A 14026-nucleotide genomic window follows, 5' to 3' on the forward strand; every position below is an offset into this window, starting at 1 on the left:
TGTTATCATCATCATTATTAATTTTTATTATTATTGTGTTTGTTGTTGTTGTTGTTACTATTTAGATAGATCTACATACGGTCTACGCCTGTTGCTCCAGGATAATGATAGAAATAGAATGGCATCTGTGGTGCAGCATTCGCAACCTCTTTACAGTATTTGATCAGATACTCTGAAACAAGCACAGTATTTTGAGCATATGTAATGTACAGTGTGGATTATATAGTCTGGTGGTTTTAGTGACAAAAGTGCTCTAGAAATCATTTTATGAGGGCCGGTGTAATGAAGTATTTCGACCCCCATAGAATAACGACCCGCCGGTCATTATTCTATAGAAAATGTGACTCCTTTCCTGTAAAATATTGACTCCCCTTATAAAAAACTGACTCCCTTTGAAAACTCTATAGAATAACGACCCCCTCGGTCATTATTCTATAGAAAAACTGACCCCTCCAAGTAAAATAATCACTCCCTAAAGATGACTCCCTTCGAGTCTCATAGAATAACGACCCCGGTTATTATTCTATAGAAAAAGTGACTTCTTCCATGTAAAATACTTACTGCCGAAATTACCACATTCGAACTCTCATACAATATCGATTCCCGGACATTATTCTATTTAAAAAAGTTACTCTTTCCGTGTAAAACACCGGCTCCTAAAAAGACTTTCGACGATAATATCTATTAAAAAGTGATCCCCACCAAACCTAACGGACAATTTTACTAGATCTACAACTCTAATACCCTCCTTTGCCAATAGTTAACATTTTGATTGTACTACTACTACTGGTGCCGCTACTTCTATTGCTATTACTACATGTACTTCTTCTTCTTCTACTACTACTACTACTACTACTACTTCTACTGCTACTACTACAACTGCTACTACTGATACTACCATACCTGCTTCCACTAATACGTCTTATACATCTACCTCTTCTTCTCCTGCTGCTGTTGTTGCTGTCACTTATTCCTCTGCTGTTGCTGCTGCTGCTGCTGCTACTGCAACTGCCACAACCACTGCCACTACTTTCTATTGTTGCCGCTACCGTACTTTACTGCCACTGCTAAGTATTGCAACTTCTATTAATACTAAGTTCTATGCTAGCAGTTTCTTGTGCAGTTTTCTTCTGAAGAATTACTTCATACCGAAGTTTCGAGGGATTACTGACACTGGTGTATTTTGTGAAGGTATTGTGAATTATTATTTTCCTGAAAAAAATGTATACACCAAGATACAGCGTCTAGAAATAGAATCCCTTTTCCCGTTGCGGAATGCACTGATTTCTGTGTCAAGTGATGGTATCTGGGGCTAATGGTCAAACGGAAGGACGGACGGACGGACGGACAAGGGCAAATCTATATGCCACCCTCCCCCGAGTGGGAACATAAAATGCAGCAATTAGGCCTTAGATACATGAGTTATCACTAAATTTGACCAAATGACCGGGGGTCGTTTTTTATGGGAGTCAATATTCTTCGTGAGGTTCGGTTTACTTCACGTGGGGGAGTCATAGTACTATGATCTTGAGGTCATAATACTATGACCGGGGGGTCACTTTTTCTATAGAATAATGACCGGGGGGTCATTATTCTATGGGGGTCGAAATACTTCATTACACCGGCATGTTAATGCCTGAAGACAACATATTTGTTGAAGCTTGAACCTTACTGGTTACTTTGATAGCTGTCTCCAAAACATATAACGATCTTTTATGTAAATTAAATGGGTCAAAAGGTCATGCTATGAAATTCTGACTTTGCAACTTTTTTGTGTAGCTTTTTTTTCAATGATTATGTACTGGCAATTTTTCTGGAAAATTGTACCCTAAATGTATTATGAAACTATTTTTAGTCACTTAGAATTGATGCAAAGCTAAAACAGAACATGAGAAACAGAAACAATGTCTGAAATTAGGGTCAAAGGTCGTGCACTTTATCTATTTACGTTGAGACAATGTCATCTATAGATACTATTAATATGTTATCCAAAAGTGATAAATGGAATTCATTCAAACTTCATACAAAGATTAAGGACATTAAGGAAAAGTGCTTTGTACAAGTACAATAAATCTATCTAGCTTACTTTTTGAATTATCTCCCTTTATTAAACTTACATATAACATTTCTTTTCCAAAGAATAACTCTAAATTTAACCTATCATTTTTGTTGAAATTTCACACAACGATAAAGACCACTTAAAGAAACTGAAGTGTATTAAATGATGAGTCTATCTCGCTCATTTTTTTAATTATCTCCCTTTATAGAATGTAGTTGTCTGAACCATATTGTTAAACACTAAATGACATTACTTTCTATTCAGTGGTCTAAATAGTACTTACGTTACTGGCATCAGTTGATCGTTACAAAGCTTTTGTTAAAAGGTTTGTGGTACCCTACTTGCGTAAGGCATTGTTCAATTATATAGAAAACATATCAGCAGATGGTCACAATCAATACTATAGACATAAAGTTTAATATTTACCGTATTATGTACTTGTTAAATCAGACCTCAGCTCGTTGGCACTTATGTTATCATCAATATATATCATGTACAGCACAACATATGATCTTTGATAGTTGTATATTCCCTTTGTCTGCATATTTAAATGTTTGTATATAATTTAACACAGATATGTTAAGCATTGTTATAGAATATGGGGTTCCTTTTTGGCTCATCTGATTTTTTGTTCGATTATACGAAGTATATGGAGAGCTATCCTACTCGACCAGGCGTCGGCGTCTTTCCGCGTCCCAACTTTGGTTAAAGTTTTTGTTTTTTACACTTTCTCTTTTTTCTATTTATCTTTGTAATTACTTAATGGATTTGACTCAAACTCAAAATAGTTATTCCTCATCATCACCCACATCATCTAACCTAAGGGTCATAACTCTGGTACCAATATTTCGTGATTTGTCCCCCTTTTCACTTAGATTTTCAGGTTAAAGTTTTGATGCACTTTCACTCTATATGTGTTATTACTGAATGAATTTGATTTTTAACTTAAAATAGTTGTTCAACATCATCACCCTCATCATATGAAGCAAGGGGCATAACTCTGACACAATTTTGTCATGAATTATTCCCCCTTTTTACTTAGAATTTCAGGTTAAAGTTTTAAAGCACTTTCACTCTATCTCTGTTATTGCTGAATGTATGTGATTCAAACTTAAAATAATTGTTCAACATCATCACCCACATCATATGACACAAGGTGCATAACTCTAGTACATTGTTTTCATGAATTAAGTCCCTTTTACTTAGAATTTAAGGTTACTTTTGATGCATTTTCACTATATCTCAGTTATAATTATGCGTATATAATTCAAACTTGTTGTTCCACATAATCACCCACATCATATGACTTTTGCACCAATCTTTAATGAATTATGCCCCCTTTTTGCTTAGAATATACTTATATAGTGTTTGATAAACTTTATCTTTACCTCTCTTATAACTTAATATTTGACTCAGGCTTGTGCAATATCTTCATCCACCATTGGAATCACTCTTGTGACAGCTCCAGTTTCCTCAGATATTCCAAGTTTTACTATCAAGCATCGAAATAGTCGAGCGCGCTGTCTTCTGTGACAGTTTTTGTTTGAAAATTATTGTCATCACTTGATCGTCATCGGCGTTGGCGTCTGCGTCGGCGTTGCCTGGTTAAGTTTTATGTTTAGGTCAGCTTTTCTCCTAAACTATCAAAGCTTTTACTTTAAAACTTGCAGCACTTGTTCACCATTAATAGTTGACTCTACACAGCAAGAAACGTAACTCCATTCTGCTTTTATGCAAAAATTATGGCCCCTTTTGGACTTAAAATATCAAATTTCTTATTTAAGTTTTATGGTCAGGTTAATTATCTCCATCAAAGCTATTGCTTTTAAACTTGTAGCACTTGTTAACCATTAAAAGCTGACTCTGTATAACAAGAAACATAACTCTATCCTGCTTTTTGCAAGAATTATGGCCTCTTTTGGACATAGAAAATATCAGATTTCTTGTTCACGTTTTGTGTTTAGGTCAGCTTTTCTCCTAAACTATCAAAGCTTTTGCTCTAAAACTTGCAACACCTATTAACGATCAAAGACTGGCTTTGTAAAGCAAGAAACATAACTCAATCCTTCTTTTTGCAAGAATTATGACCCCTTTTGGACTTAGAAAATATCAGATTTCTTGCTTAAAGTTTGCGTTTAGGTCAACTTTTCTCATTAACGGTCAAAGTCATTGCTTTAAAACTTAGAGCAGTTATTCGCCGTTTAAAGCTGCAAGTACAGTAACTCTACATTGTTTTTTGCAAGAATTACGACCCCTTTTGAACTTAAAATATCATGGGTATGACAATACTTTTATTATGCAGAGACAAAAAAAATCAGATGAGCATCAGCACCCGTAAAGCAGTCCTCTTGTTTTATTTCAGCATGCTTTCATGGTAATATATGTACCGATACTTATATTTACTTTTGAAACAATGTACTGCATAACACATGTATAATTCGATTTTATTTATATTTGTAAGTTCTTATTACAAGTCGCTTTTACATAATTTTAATGAATAAAATGCCTTCTCCCTCAATTTACCACACTTTGAGCAATGACTGTCTATCACTGAGTACTAGCATATCATGCTTTGTTTAGCGTACCATTTATTTCACCAAAATCTACGTTACATTAACACTTAAGATTGGCAAACTTTTCAAAGTTACACAATGAATATTAGGTTACAGTGCTTAGTTAACGAGCATCTTAAAATGACTTTTGAATAATTCTTTATGTAAATTACTTTAAAGTACATTCTTTCGCCAGATGCAGCTTATTTGCACATACGTTACTTAATTAGAGTATGTCCTTTGTGCATTTAAAGTCTCTATTGATAAAGAGTGAGTGGCGCAGAAGTTAGCAGACTGGGCTACAGCGGTCCGGGTTCGATTCAAGGTTGCGGCTGATATCCCGACCAGTGTTCAGTACTGGTACTTTTTACAGCACTATCGGTCTAGAATGTATGCTGGGAAGGTAAATATCACACCTGCCGTGGTCTCCGCTGAAAATAAATTGTTCCAACCATTACAGGTGGGGACTTTCGTCCACTACCCACTTTAAACAAGAAATTACCTTTTTAAAAAGTTTTATATCAAACCAAGTAAATGTGTTATATACCGATAACCTAGATGAGTTTTCACATAGGAAAGCAGTTAAATATTTCCGAATGTTTATATGAACTCATTGCTCTATGCTGCTATTCTGCTAATTTCACATAAACGAATTATTTAATAATACTGAATATTGTTCTGTAATCATGAGTTTACAAGTATCGGTACATGTACATGTTTTAGCGACTCCCATATACAGCCGACATCATCCTTACATGATACATATATTGGTTTGCAATTTTTGTTGATATATTCCAACGACACCACTTAAATATTCACCATTATAAACAATATGACATGTGCAAAGGTCAAGGTCACATACACCCAAGTTAAGTTTCCTTTTTGTTTGAAGATGTAATTACTTCCCTCTTATATCATATAGTATAATAAATATGTTTTTCTTCAGTAAATCAGTTTTAGAACTACTAGTTATTCAAAAATGAAATTACGATTGGTTCTGATAGATATATAAAAAAATTCACATAAACGAATTATTTAACAATACTGAATATTGTTCTGTTATCACAAGTTTACAAGTACATGTACATGTTTTAGCGACTCCCACATACAGCCGACATCATCCTTACATAATACATATATTGGCTTGCAATTTTTGTTGGTATATTCCAACGACGCCACTTAAATATTCACCATTATAAATAATATGACATGTGCAAAGGTCAAGGTCACATGCACCCAAATTAAGTTTCTTTTCTTTTGTAGATGAAATTACTTCCCTTTTATATCATATAGTATAAGAAGTGTGTTTTTCTTCAGTTTTAGAACTTCGAATATGAAATTACGATTGGTTCTGATAGATATATAAAATTGTTATACAAAATATTACATTTCCAGAATATGAACACAGACGCAAGTCACAACTTTATTGAAAGAATATTTTTGGCATCTTTTCAGTAGGCAATATGATCATGTTTATTTATACTTCATAGCACTTATTGCGACCTTTGGATCTTTAACATATATTTGTGACATTTAAACTGAGAAGCATCTGTATTATCAAACTGACTGCATTAGTTAGATAAAAGAAAATTATCTTAACAAGAAATCAGAAATATTTGGTTAAGTAGTCTCAACCCGAATTAAAACAAGTCAGAGCTGTCCGTAAGACAGCGCACTCAACATTTTCTTATTGCTTGACTCTAAATTAGAGCGTTGCCAGTAAAAACTTTTTAAAACAACCTTAACCAAAAAATCTAAGTTAACAAGAGGCATAACTCTGTAAAAATTCAAATCAGAGTTAGAGAGTTTGTTTTTTCTGGTGTAGACTTTGATAGTAAAAAACTGTATAATGTTTCAACTCAATAGCTTTGATAGTAACAGAGATATTTGACTTTATCAAAAACTTTAACCAAAATTCTTCGTCAAAAAGGGGCATAACTCCATCAAAATTCAAATCAGAGTTATGGGAATTGTTTCTCCTGGTGTAGACTTTGAAATAATCATTTTACCCATTTTAAGTTTCAAGTCAATAGCTTTGATAGTAACAAATATGTTTGACTTAATCAAAAATTTTAACCAACGGCGATGCCGACTCTGATGCTGGGGCGAGAGCAATAGCTTTACTTTTTCTTCGAAAAGTCGAGCTAATAAAGCAACGAAATGAAACATTTAAAACTTTACAACATGTCCTGCCGGAAGGTGAACTTCAACAGTATTTCATGATAAAATGTATGCAAATATTACATAAAGGTTTATTCGGACTTTTTTAATCTGTAAAATAAAAGCTTTCCTAAAATTGTATATAACTAATATATACTGAACAAAATAGCTAAGTGCCCTTCATATTTATTTGCCAATATCTTCAAAAAATAACATTAAAAACTTTTTGAAATGTAATGTGCACTCAGAACAATATGTAATTGATAAAATGCCGAACTTACAACAAAACCAAAACACGTCTTCAGAAATAATATTCATTCATTTTACGATTTAAACCAATTTTTTCACCTAAACACACCATAACAGTGTTAACATGTTTGACATAGTGATTTCATGGAAACAAATATTCTGACCAATTTTCATTAAGATTGGACCAAAAATGTAGTCTCTTGAAGTGTAAACAAGTATTTTCTTCAATTTAACATAATGACCTAGTTTTTAAACCAAGATAACCTACATTCAAACTTGGCCTAGATTTGATCGAGACAATCATTCTGACTAAATTTCATGAACCTCAATTGAAAAAAACAGCCTCTATCGCATACAAAACCTTTTTCTTTGATTTGTCCTAGCGACCTAGTTTTTGATCCCAGATGACCCGTATTCAAAATTGACCTTAATTTCATCAAGGCTATCATTCTGACCAAATTTCATGAAGATCAATTGAAAAATACAGTCTCTATCGCATACACAAGGGTTTTTTTTATTTGACCTAGTGACCTAGTTTTTAACCACAGATGACCCATATTCTAACTTGACCTAGATTTCATTAAGGCAATCATTCTAACTAAATTGTATGTATATCCAGTGTAAAATGCAGCCCCTATTGCGTACACAAGGTTTTTCTTTAATTTGACCGGGTGACCTAGTTTTTGACCCTAGATGACCCATATTCAAATTCAACCTAGATTTCATCCAGACAAATATTCTGATTAAATTTCACGAAGATCCGGTTTAAAATGCAGCCCCTATTGCATACACAAGGTTTTTCTTTGATTTGACCTTGTGTCCTAGTTTTTGACCCAGATGACCCATATTCGTCACTGGCCTAGATTTCATCAAGGCAATCATTGTGACCAAATTTCATGAAGATCAATTGAAAAATACAGCATCTATTGCATACACAAGGTTTTCCTTTGATTTGACCTAGTGACCTAGATTTTGACCCAGATGACCCATTTTCGAACTCGGCCTAGATTTCATCAAGGTAATCATTCTGACAAAATTTCATGAAAATCAACTGAAAAATACAGCCTCTATCGCACACACAAGGTTTTTCTTTGATTTGACCTAGTGACCTAGTTTTTGACCCCAGATAATCCATTTTCAAACTCGGCCTACATTTTATCAAGGTAATCATTCTGACAAAATTTCATGAAGATCAATTGAAAACTACAGCCTCTATCGCATACACAAGGTTTTTCTTTGATTTAACCTAGTGATCTAGTTTTTGACTCCAGATTACCCATTTTCGAACATAGCCTAGATTTTATTTAGGTAATTATTCTGACCAAATTTCATGAAGATCAGTTGAAAACTACAGCCTCTATCGCATACACAAGGTTTTTCTTTGATTTGACCTAGCGACCTAGTTTTTGACCCTAGATGACCCATTTTCAAACTCGGCCTAGATTTCATCAAAGTTATCATTCTGACAAAAATTCATGAAGATCAACTGAAAAATACAGCCTCTATCGCATACACAAGGTTTTTCTTTGATTTGACCTAGTGACCTAGTTTTTGACCCCAGATGACCCATTTTCAAACTCGGCCTAGATTTCATCAAGGTAAACATTCTGACAAAACTTCATGATCAGTTGAAAAATACAGCCTCTATCGCATACACAAGCTAAATGTTGACGGACGACAGACAGACGACGGACGCCGGACATCGAGCGATCAGAAAAACTCACATGAGCATTGCTCAGGTGAGCTAAAAACAGCATTCACCATTCGTGTCATATTTAACCATTGGCTAGAAAAAATGTTAATATAAACAGTTCTTATTCTTACAAATGGTATTCACTTGTTCACTAAAACACAGCTTTTATGTGCTTTTGTGACTTTTTTACAAATGGGGTGAGTTAGTAAATTGAATAAAATTTATATGTTGGCGTCACTTAATATTTTTGAAATTTTATTATGTTATTAACAACAGTTTGTTCTAAAAGTATGCTAAATTTCTAATTTGTATTTACAGAGTTTACAAAGATATTGGAAAATTAGCAAATGCGGTTAGCTATTTTGTTCTGTATATACCCTGTGACCTTTAACCTTTATATATGAGCATACAATATGTTTTCTGGTGCGAGTCATAATTTATTAATTGGATACAAGTGTATGGTTTATTTAATCCTAATATTATAAATCAAATCCTGTATAATGAGAAATTATTCAGGAATCATTGCATCAGTGCCAGAAATTATGTGAAAATATCAGTTTTAATGCATGACCTTTTGACCTCTATAATTTGCAGATAGTGTTCGTATATTTTTTGGAGACAGCACCCAGATGAACCAGGGATGTTTAAACTTAAATAAAGTCTTTATCTCCAAGCATTAACATTCCTGCCCTCATTAACTTTTTTCAGGGGCTAAAACCACCAGACTAATTCAACTCAATTCATTTCAATTCACTCCACCGGACAAAGAGGAAAAGAGAAAAGAATAAGGCTGTATATTTGCAATTATCAATATTACGGAAACTGTCTCAGTCCAATCTTTATGTCCTGTCATTGCAGCCCTGATTAATTACTTTCACCAATAGTCATATATAAATTGACCTGATACTCTCCATTAATCCATTTTAGTTTACACGGTACAAGACCTAGCTGATACATTCAATTCCTGATAAGACTAATTCAATGCGCTATATCAGTACACGGAAGTTATTTAACTTACCAACAGAATTTGGTTTAAAGAACAATGGAGGAACCGAAGCAATGGCATCTGCCCCGACAGATACTGCATGTTGAACCTGTAAAAGGAAGGGAAATAATTAGGTTCAACATATTTTTAATACTTAAATTGATCATAATTTTAAGTGGCAGAAACTGTTATAAATTAACACAAACTTTTCTACCTCAAATGTCGAGATGTAAGAGCAAACGTTGTCTAAGTGCATATACATAACTGTTTCACTTAGGGCAGTTGGTATTGTATTATTACTGTGCCTTTCCAGCAGGTCTCCATTGAATTTAATTGTAAACATCGCAAGCTCATTTTTTTCTCTATCATTTCGTAAAATGTTGTTTCGTGAATGGCTATGTTGAAATTATGATAACACAAACGTTATCCCTGTACAAATTTTAGTATTCATTTGACTAAATGTACATAGAACAGTCTAGAAATATTTATCTGTTCCCCAAAATAAAATTGAACAGAAAATGAAAGAGCAAGAACTTTTCGCAACAGATATAGAATCATTCAGAGAAAACATCAGACCTTTCTAGAATAACTGATTAAATATAGTGGTTTATAGAATTGTAAAGAATATTCCGTAATAAATTTATTTATAATATAAGGATAGGCTTTTTGGTCTGGTTATCTTTAATGTAGCTTAAAGTTTAGGTAAAGCTAAAGTTTCTAAACATCATGTTGAATGATTTGGAAATTATGTAAGTTATACATGGATTTAATACCAGGATCAGTAAAAGTTTTATTCAGTGATCGGATATCCTGCACGTTAGGACTCTAGTAATGCATTTTGTAAATTCATTTTTTTTTGTTGCTAACTTTTCTTCTCTTGATGTGTTGCTTTGGCAAGGTACATGTATTAACAGATACATGCAGATAAACTCAGAAAACGGCCCCGAGTTAGGCGAGATCAGTTTTAGCTCACATTCTAAACAATGACGTCACATTGCTGATTTGGCAGTATTGGTGTAGCGCTTACATATTACGTAAAATATTAACCTGCCTTAAAAAAGCGTAGCTCAGAAAATAAGTTAGTGTCAAAAGATGTTGTACAGATTGCAAAACAGGAAAAGAAAACATTGGGATGCATGACATCACGTGATAATTTATTACAACGGGGTCTAGCATTTACTTATCATTTGTCAAATCTGAAGAAACATTCCCATATTTATGCATCTACAATTTATAACAGTTTCGTCCACGATTGCTGATATGTAAATACATGAGATTACTTTTTTCGGGGGTATTCATTGAACACCCATCACATGTATTGTAGACAATTATTTACATTTATTTCAGTCATCGTAGCCAAATTGAAAACTGTAACCAATGGTGTTTTAGACATAATTTGTTGACTGTAATTTAGCAATGCATACATTTTCTTTTTTTCAATGTACCGCCAACGACCTCACATACCACCTGGGTATACCAAGTTTTTTTTGTAGAAACACCTTATATCACATCATGTGGTAAATATACAATCACTGACGTGATAAATTTTCTATATTAGTCTGGGTATATTATCTGAGCATCTGAAAGTCATCTTTTACTGAAAAGCATAAGTTTGTTCATTCAGTATTTTTAAGTTCATGGTAAAACGATACTGAACCATCTGCCATAAAGAAACTGTGCTGATATGGAATGAAAAGAAAATCTATATTACGAAACAAGAAATATTTTTTAAAAAAAGATGGTCGGCGAATTGTAATAAGACCAGAAGTTTATGAGGTTTTCATATCATTTGTGTTATTCTTTAATCTATCTAAAATTTTGCAGATAGAAAAACTAAACACGACACAATTTAAACGGGTCTCTTTTAACTTTTCACAAAGGTTTCGTAGTGCAATTTTGTTTCGTTTTTTTCTACGACGAATAATTACAGCAGTGGTCTGGAAGACACTTCTTTAACCAGAAGAATTTAACCGATCGGCTAATCACACCCTTATTCATGTGATACACAGGCCGTATTCAGCTCTCTCTGTAAATTGATATCTGTTGGTATTTGAACAGGTTTTTATTATAGTTATTAAACTTACTTATCATTTTTAGATATATCATTATTCTTGTTAAATATACTGAGAGAACCGTAGCTTTAAAACTGTAAACAGCGTCATTAAGAATAAACACAGCGTTGCATTATCAGCAGAGTGAAAAAAATAGACAATCTCGTCCAATCAGGCAGAGTGTTGCATAAATCTTTCATTTTGATAAATTATCTATAATGCTTAGTCAAGTAATCTGACTTGCAAACTTGAGGCACGTTGCATGGGTTAGTCCAGGTCACGATTTCGTTCTTAGACGGTGTTCGCCAAAAAAAAAAGGAATATTTTATAAATCGAAATACTGTTACTTTTTGTGCTATTATTAATGATTTATAAATGTTTCTAAGACCAGTGAACAGAGGAGAAATAGTTGCATTAAAAAGGTACAGCACTTCAAAATTCACAGCAGCAGGATTGAAATATATTGGGTTTACGAATTTGGTCCTTAATTCTTTGAACATCTTTTATCGTTTTTATACAGACGGCGCCAAAAGAAAGGTTTATCAGTAAGAAACAGTAACACATCTTTTCTTATCCGTTCCAGTAAAACGGAACACTCTCAGACTTAACATATAAATAATTTTATGACCCCTTATATGAAGTGCCGGTCCACAGTTTGTGCTATAGACCGGTCTAAAGTTCAAATCTAAATTGTGTGGGCTAAAGGACTTGAAGAGAAAAAGTGTGATAATTCATTTCAGCTGTCATGTAATAAATCATTTACTGAATAGCTTGTCGGTCAATAGTACAAACTATTGGTCCTCGGTCTTTCGTACCTCGGGCAGTAGTTTTGTCTATTGACAGGCAAGTCATTCAATAAATCTATACTATACTTTGTACATACTGAATCCTTTAAACTTACAAATAATATATATATCAAATAAAAACAATCATTGAGGCACCAGGTCTAAAACAATGGTTGCAATTATTTCATTCTTGAACGTCTGGAAAGGTCAGACATTTACAGGCAAGTATTATATTAGAGATTTGTTTCCTTGTAATATTATTTTCAAATAGTGCAGTCGCTTTGTTAATAATGTATATTTAAATTGCTTACATTCATAAAATTCTACTACTGAAAGTATCAAAATGACCATTACAAAGTAAATTGCCATTTTGCCTAGTTTCTATCATGGATAAAATGAGAAAAACAAATACTGTTCACGTCTATTGGAAGAAATTAAAAGACTATTAATGAATAGAGGACATTTGTGTATTACGGGAATAGATTTCACAAAATGAACACAAAATGCAATATTTTCACGGGTTTGGAGGCCTTCAGGAAGAATGTAAAATAGGGTGTTCACGAGTGAAAAGATTTTGAACTTCTTTAGAAAACAAATAATTTTCTTATTACTTCACATTCAAAATTAATTTTACCAATAAATTGTTCTTAACCAGTGACAAATACTTCTTTTACTTTAACTGTGAATATATATTTTATTTTTATGATTTATATACTGAAAACTAATATGTACGCGCTACTGCTGGAGACAATGAAAAGACTACTATTCCGAAAATGCATTGCCAAATGGTAAATGCTGACATTCTTGTACTTTAAATTTTATTAAATCGGCTTTATCATTACTAGATAAGAAACATTCCAAAATATTTTAGAGAGAATCTAGTACAGAAAAAATCTACTAAAATATTCTGTCATTGATTAACATTCCCAAACGTTAGGTTATAATAAAGAAAAGTGAACAGAATCTAAAATAATACATTACCATCGCTAAAGTGTCATGAAGATTCAGAGCACCGACCTGTACAACGATTGACTTTATTCTTCCACTGTAAATGTATAATGAAGTTAGATGATTACAACATACATATTAGGTATTACAATCACATTTTTGCAACATAATACTGTGATTGTGGTTATTACAGCAACCATACAAAAGTCATTTGTGTAATCACATTGTTTAAGAAATAATATATAAAATCATTGTCTGGAGTTCAGATGCGAAGGAATTATATCACGAGGGCGCAGGTCGAGTGATATAATAATACGCATCTGAACGACAAACAATGATTTTATTCAAGAGCAAATCAATAAATGAGATATATTATTTTGATTTTAACACGTTACCAAGGATGTTAATGTACATTCTTGACGACATTTATTAAATATATGCCTGTTTTCCGTTATTTTTTTTCCAGCGCGCCGCTATGTCATTTAACGTTATGACGTAATAATTGTGACGTCAGAAAAATGAATTGTTGTATAATAAAACGCAA

The 14026-nt window shown here is 33.1% G+C and overlaps 1 protein-coding gene across 1 annotated transcript in view; it reads right to left on the minus strand.

Moving 5' to 3' along the window:
- The window catches only part of LOC123550380 (N-acetylneuraminate lyase-like), a 37670-nt gene that overhangs the window by 8005 nt on the left and 15639 nt on the right, over positions 1–14026 (minus strand). The window contains exons 5-7 of the mRNA XM_053546223.1: positions 13516–13579; positions 9732–9807; positions 80–172 (exon numbers count right to left, since the gene is read on the minus strand). Coding sequence (XP_053402198.1) covers positions 80–172; positions 9732–9807; positions 13516–13579 — 233 coding nt within the window. The remainder of the gene's footprint in view (positions 1–79; positions 173–9731; positions 9808–13515; positions 13580–14026) is intronic.

Source organism: Mercenaria mercenaria, chromosome 6, assembly GCF_021730395.1.
Source record: "Mercenaria mercenaria strain notata chromosome 6, MADL_Memer_1, whole genome shotgun sequence".
NCBI classification, from domain to species: Eukaryota; Metazoa; Mollusca; class Bivalvia; order Venerida; family Veneridae; genus Mercenaria; species Mercenaria mercenaria.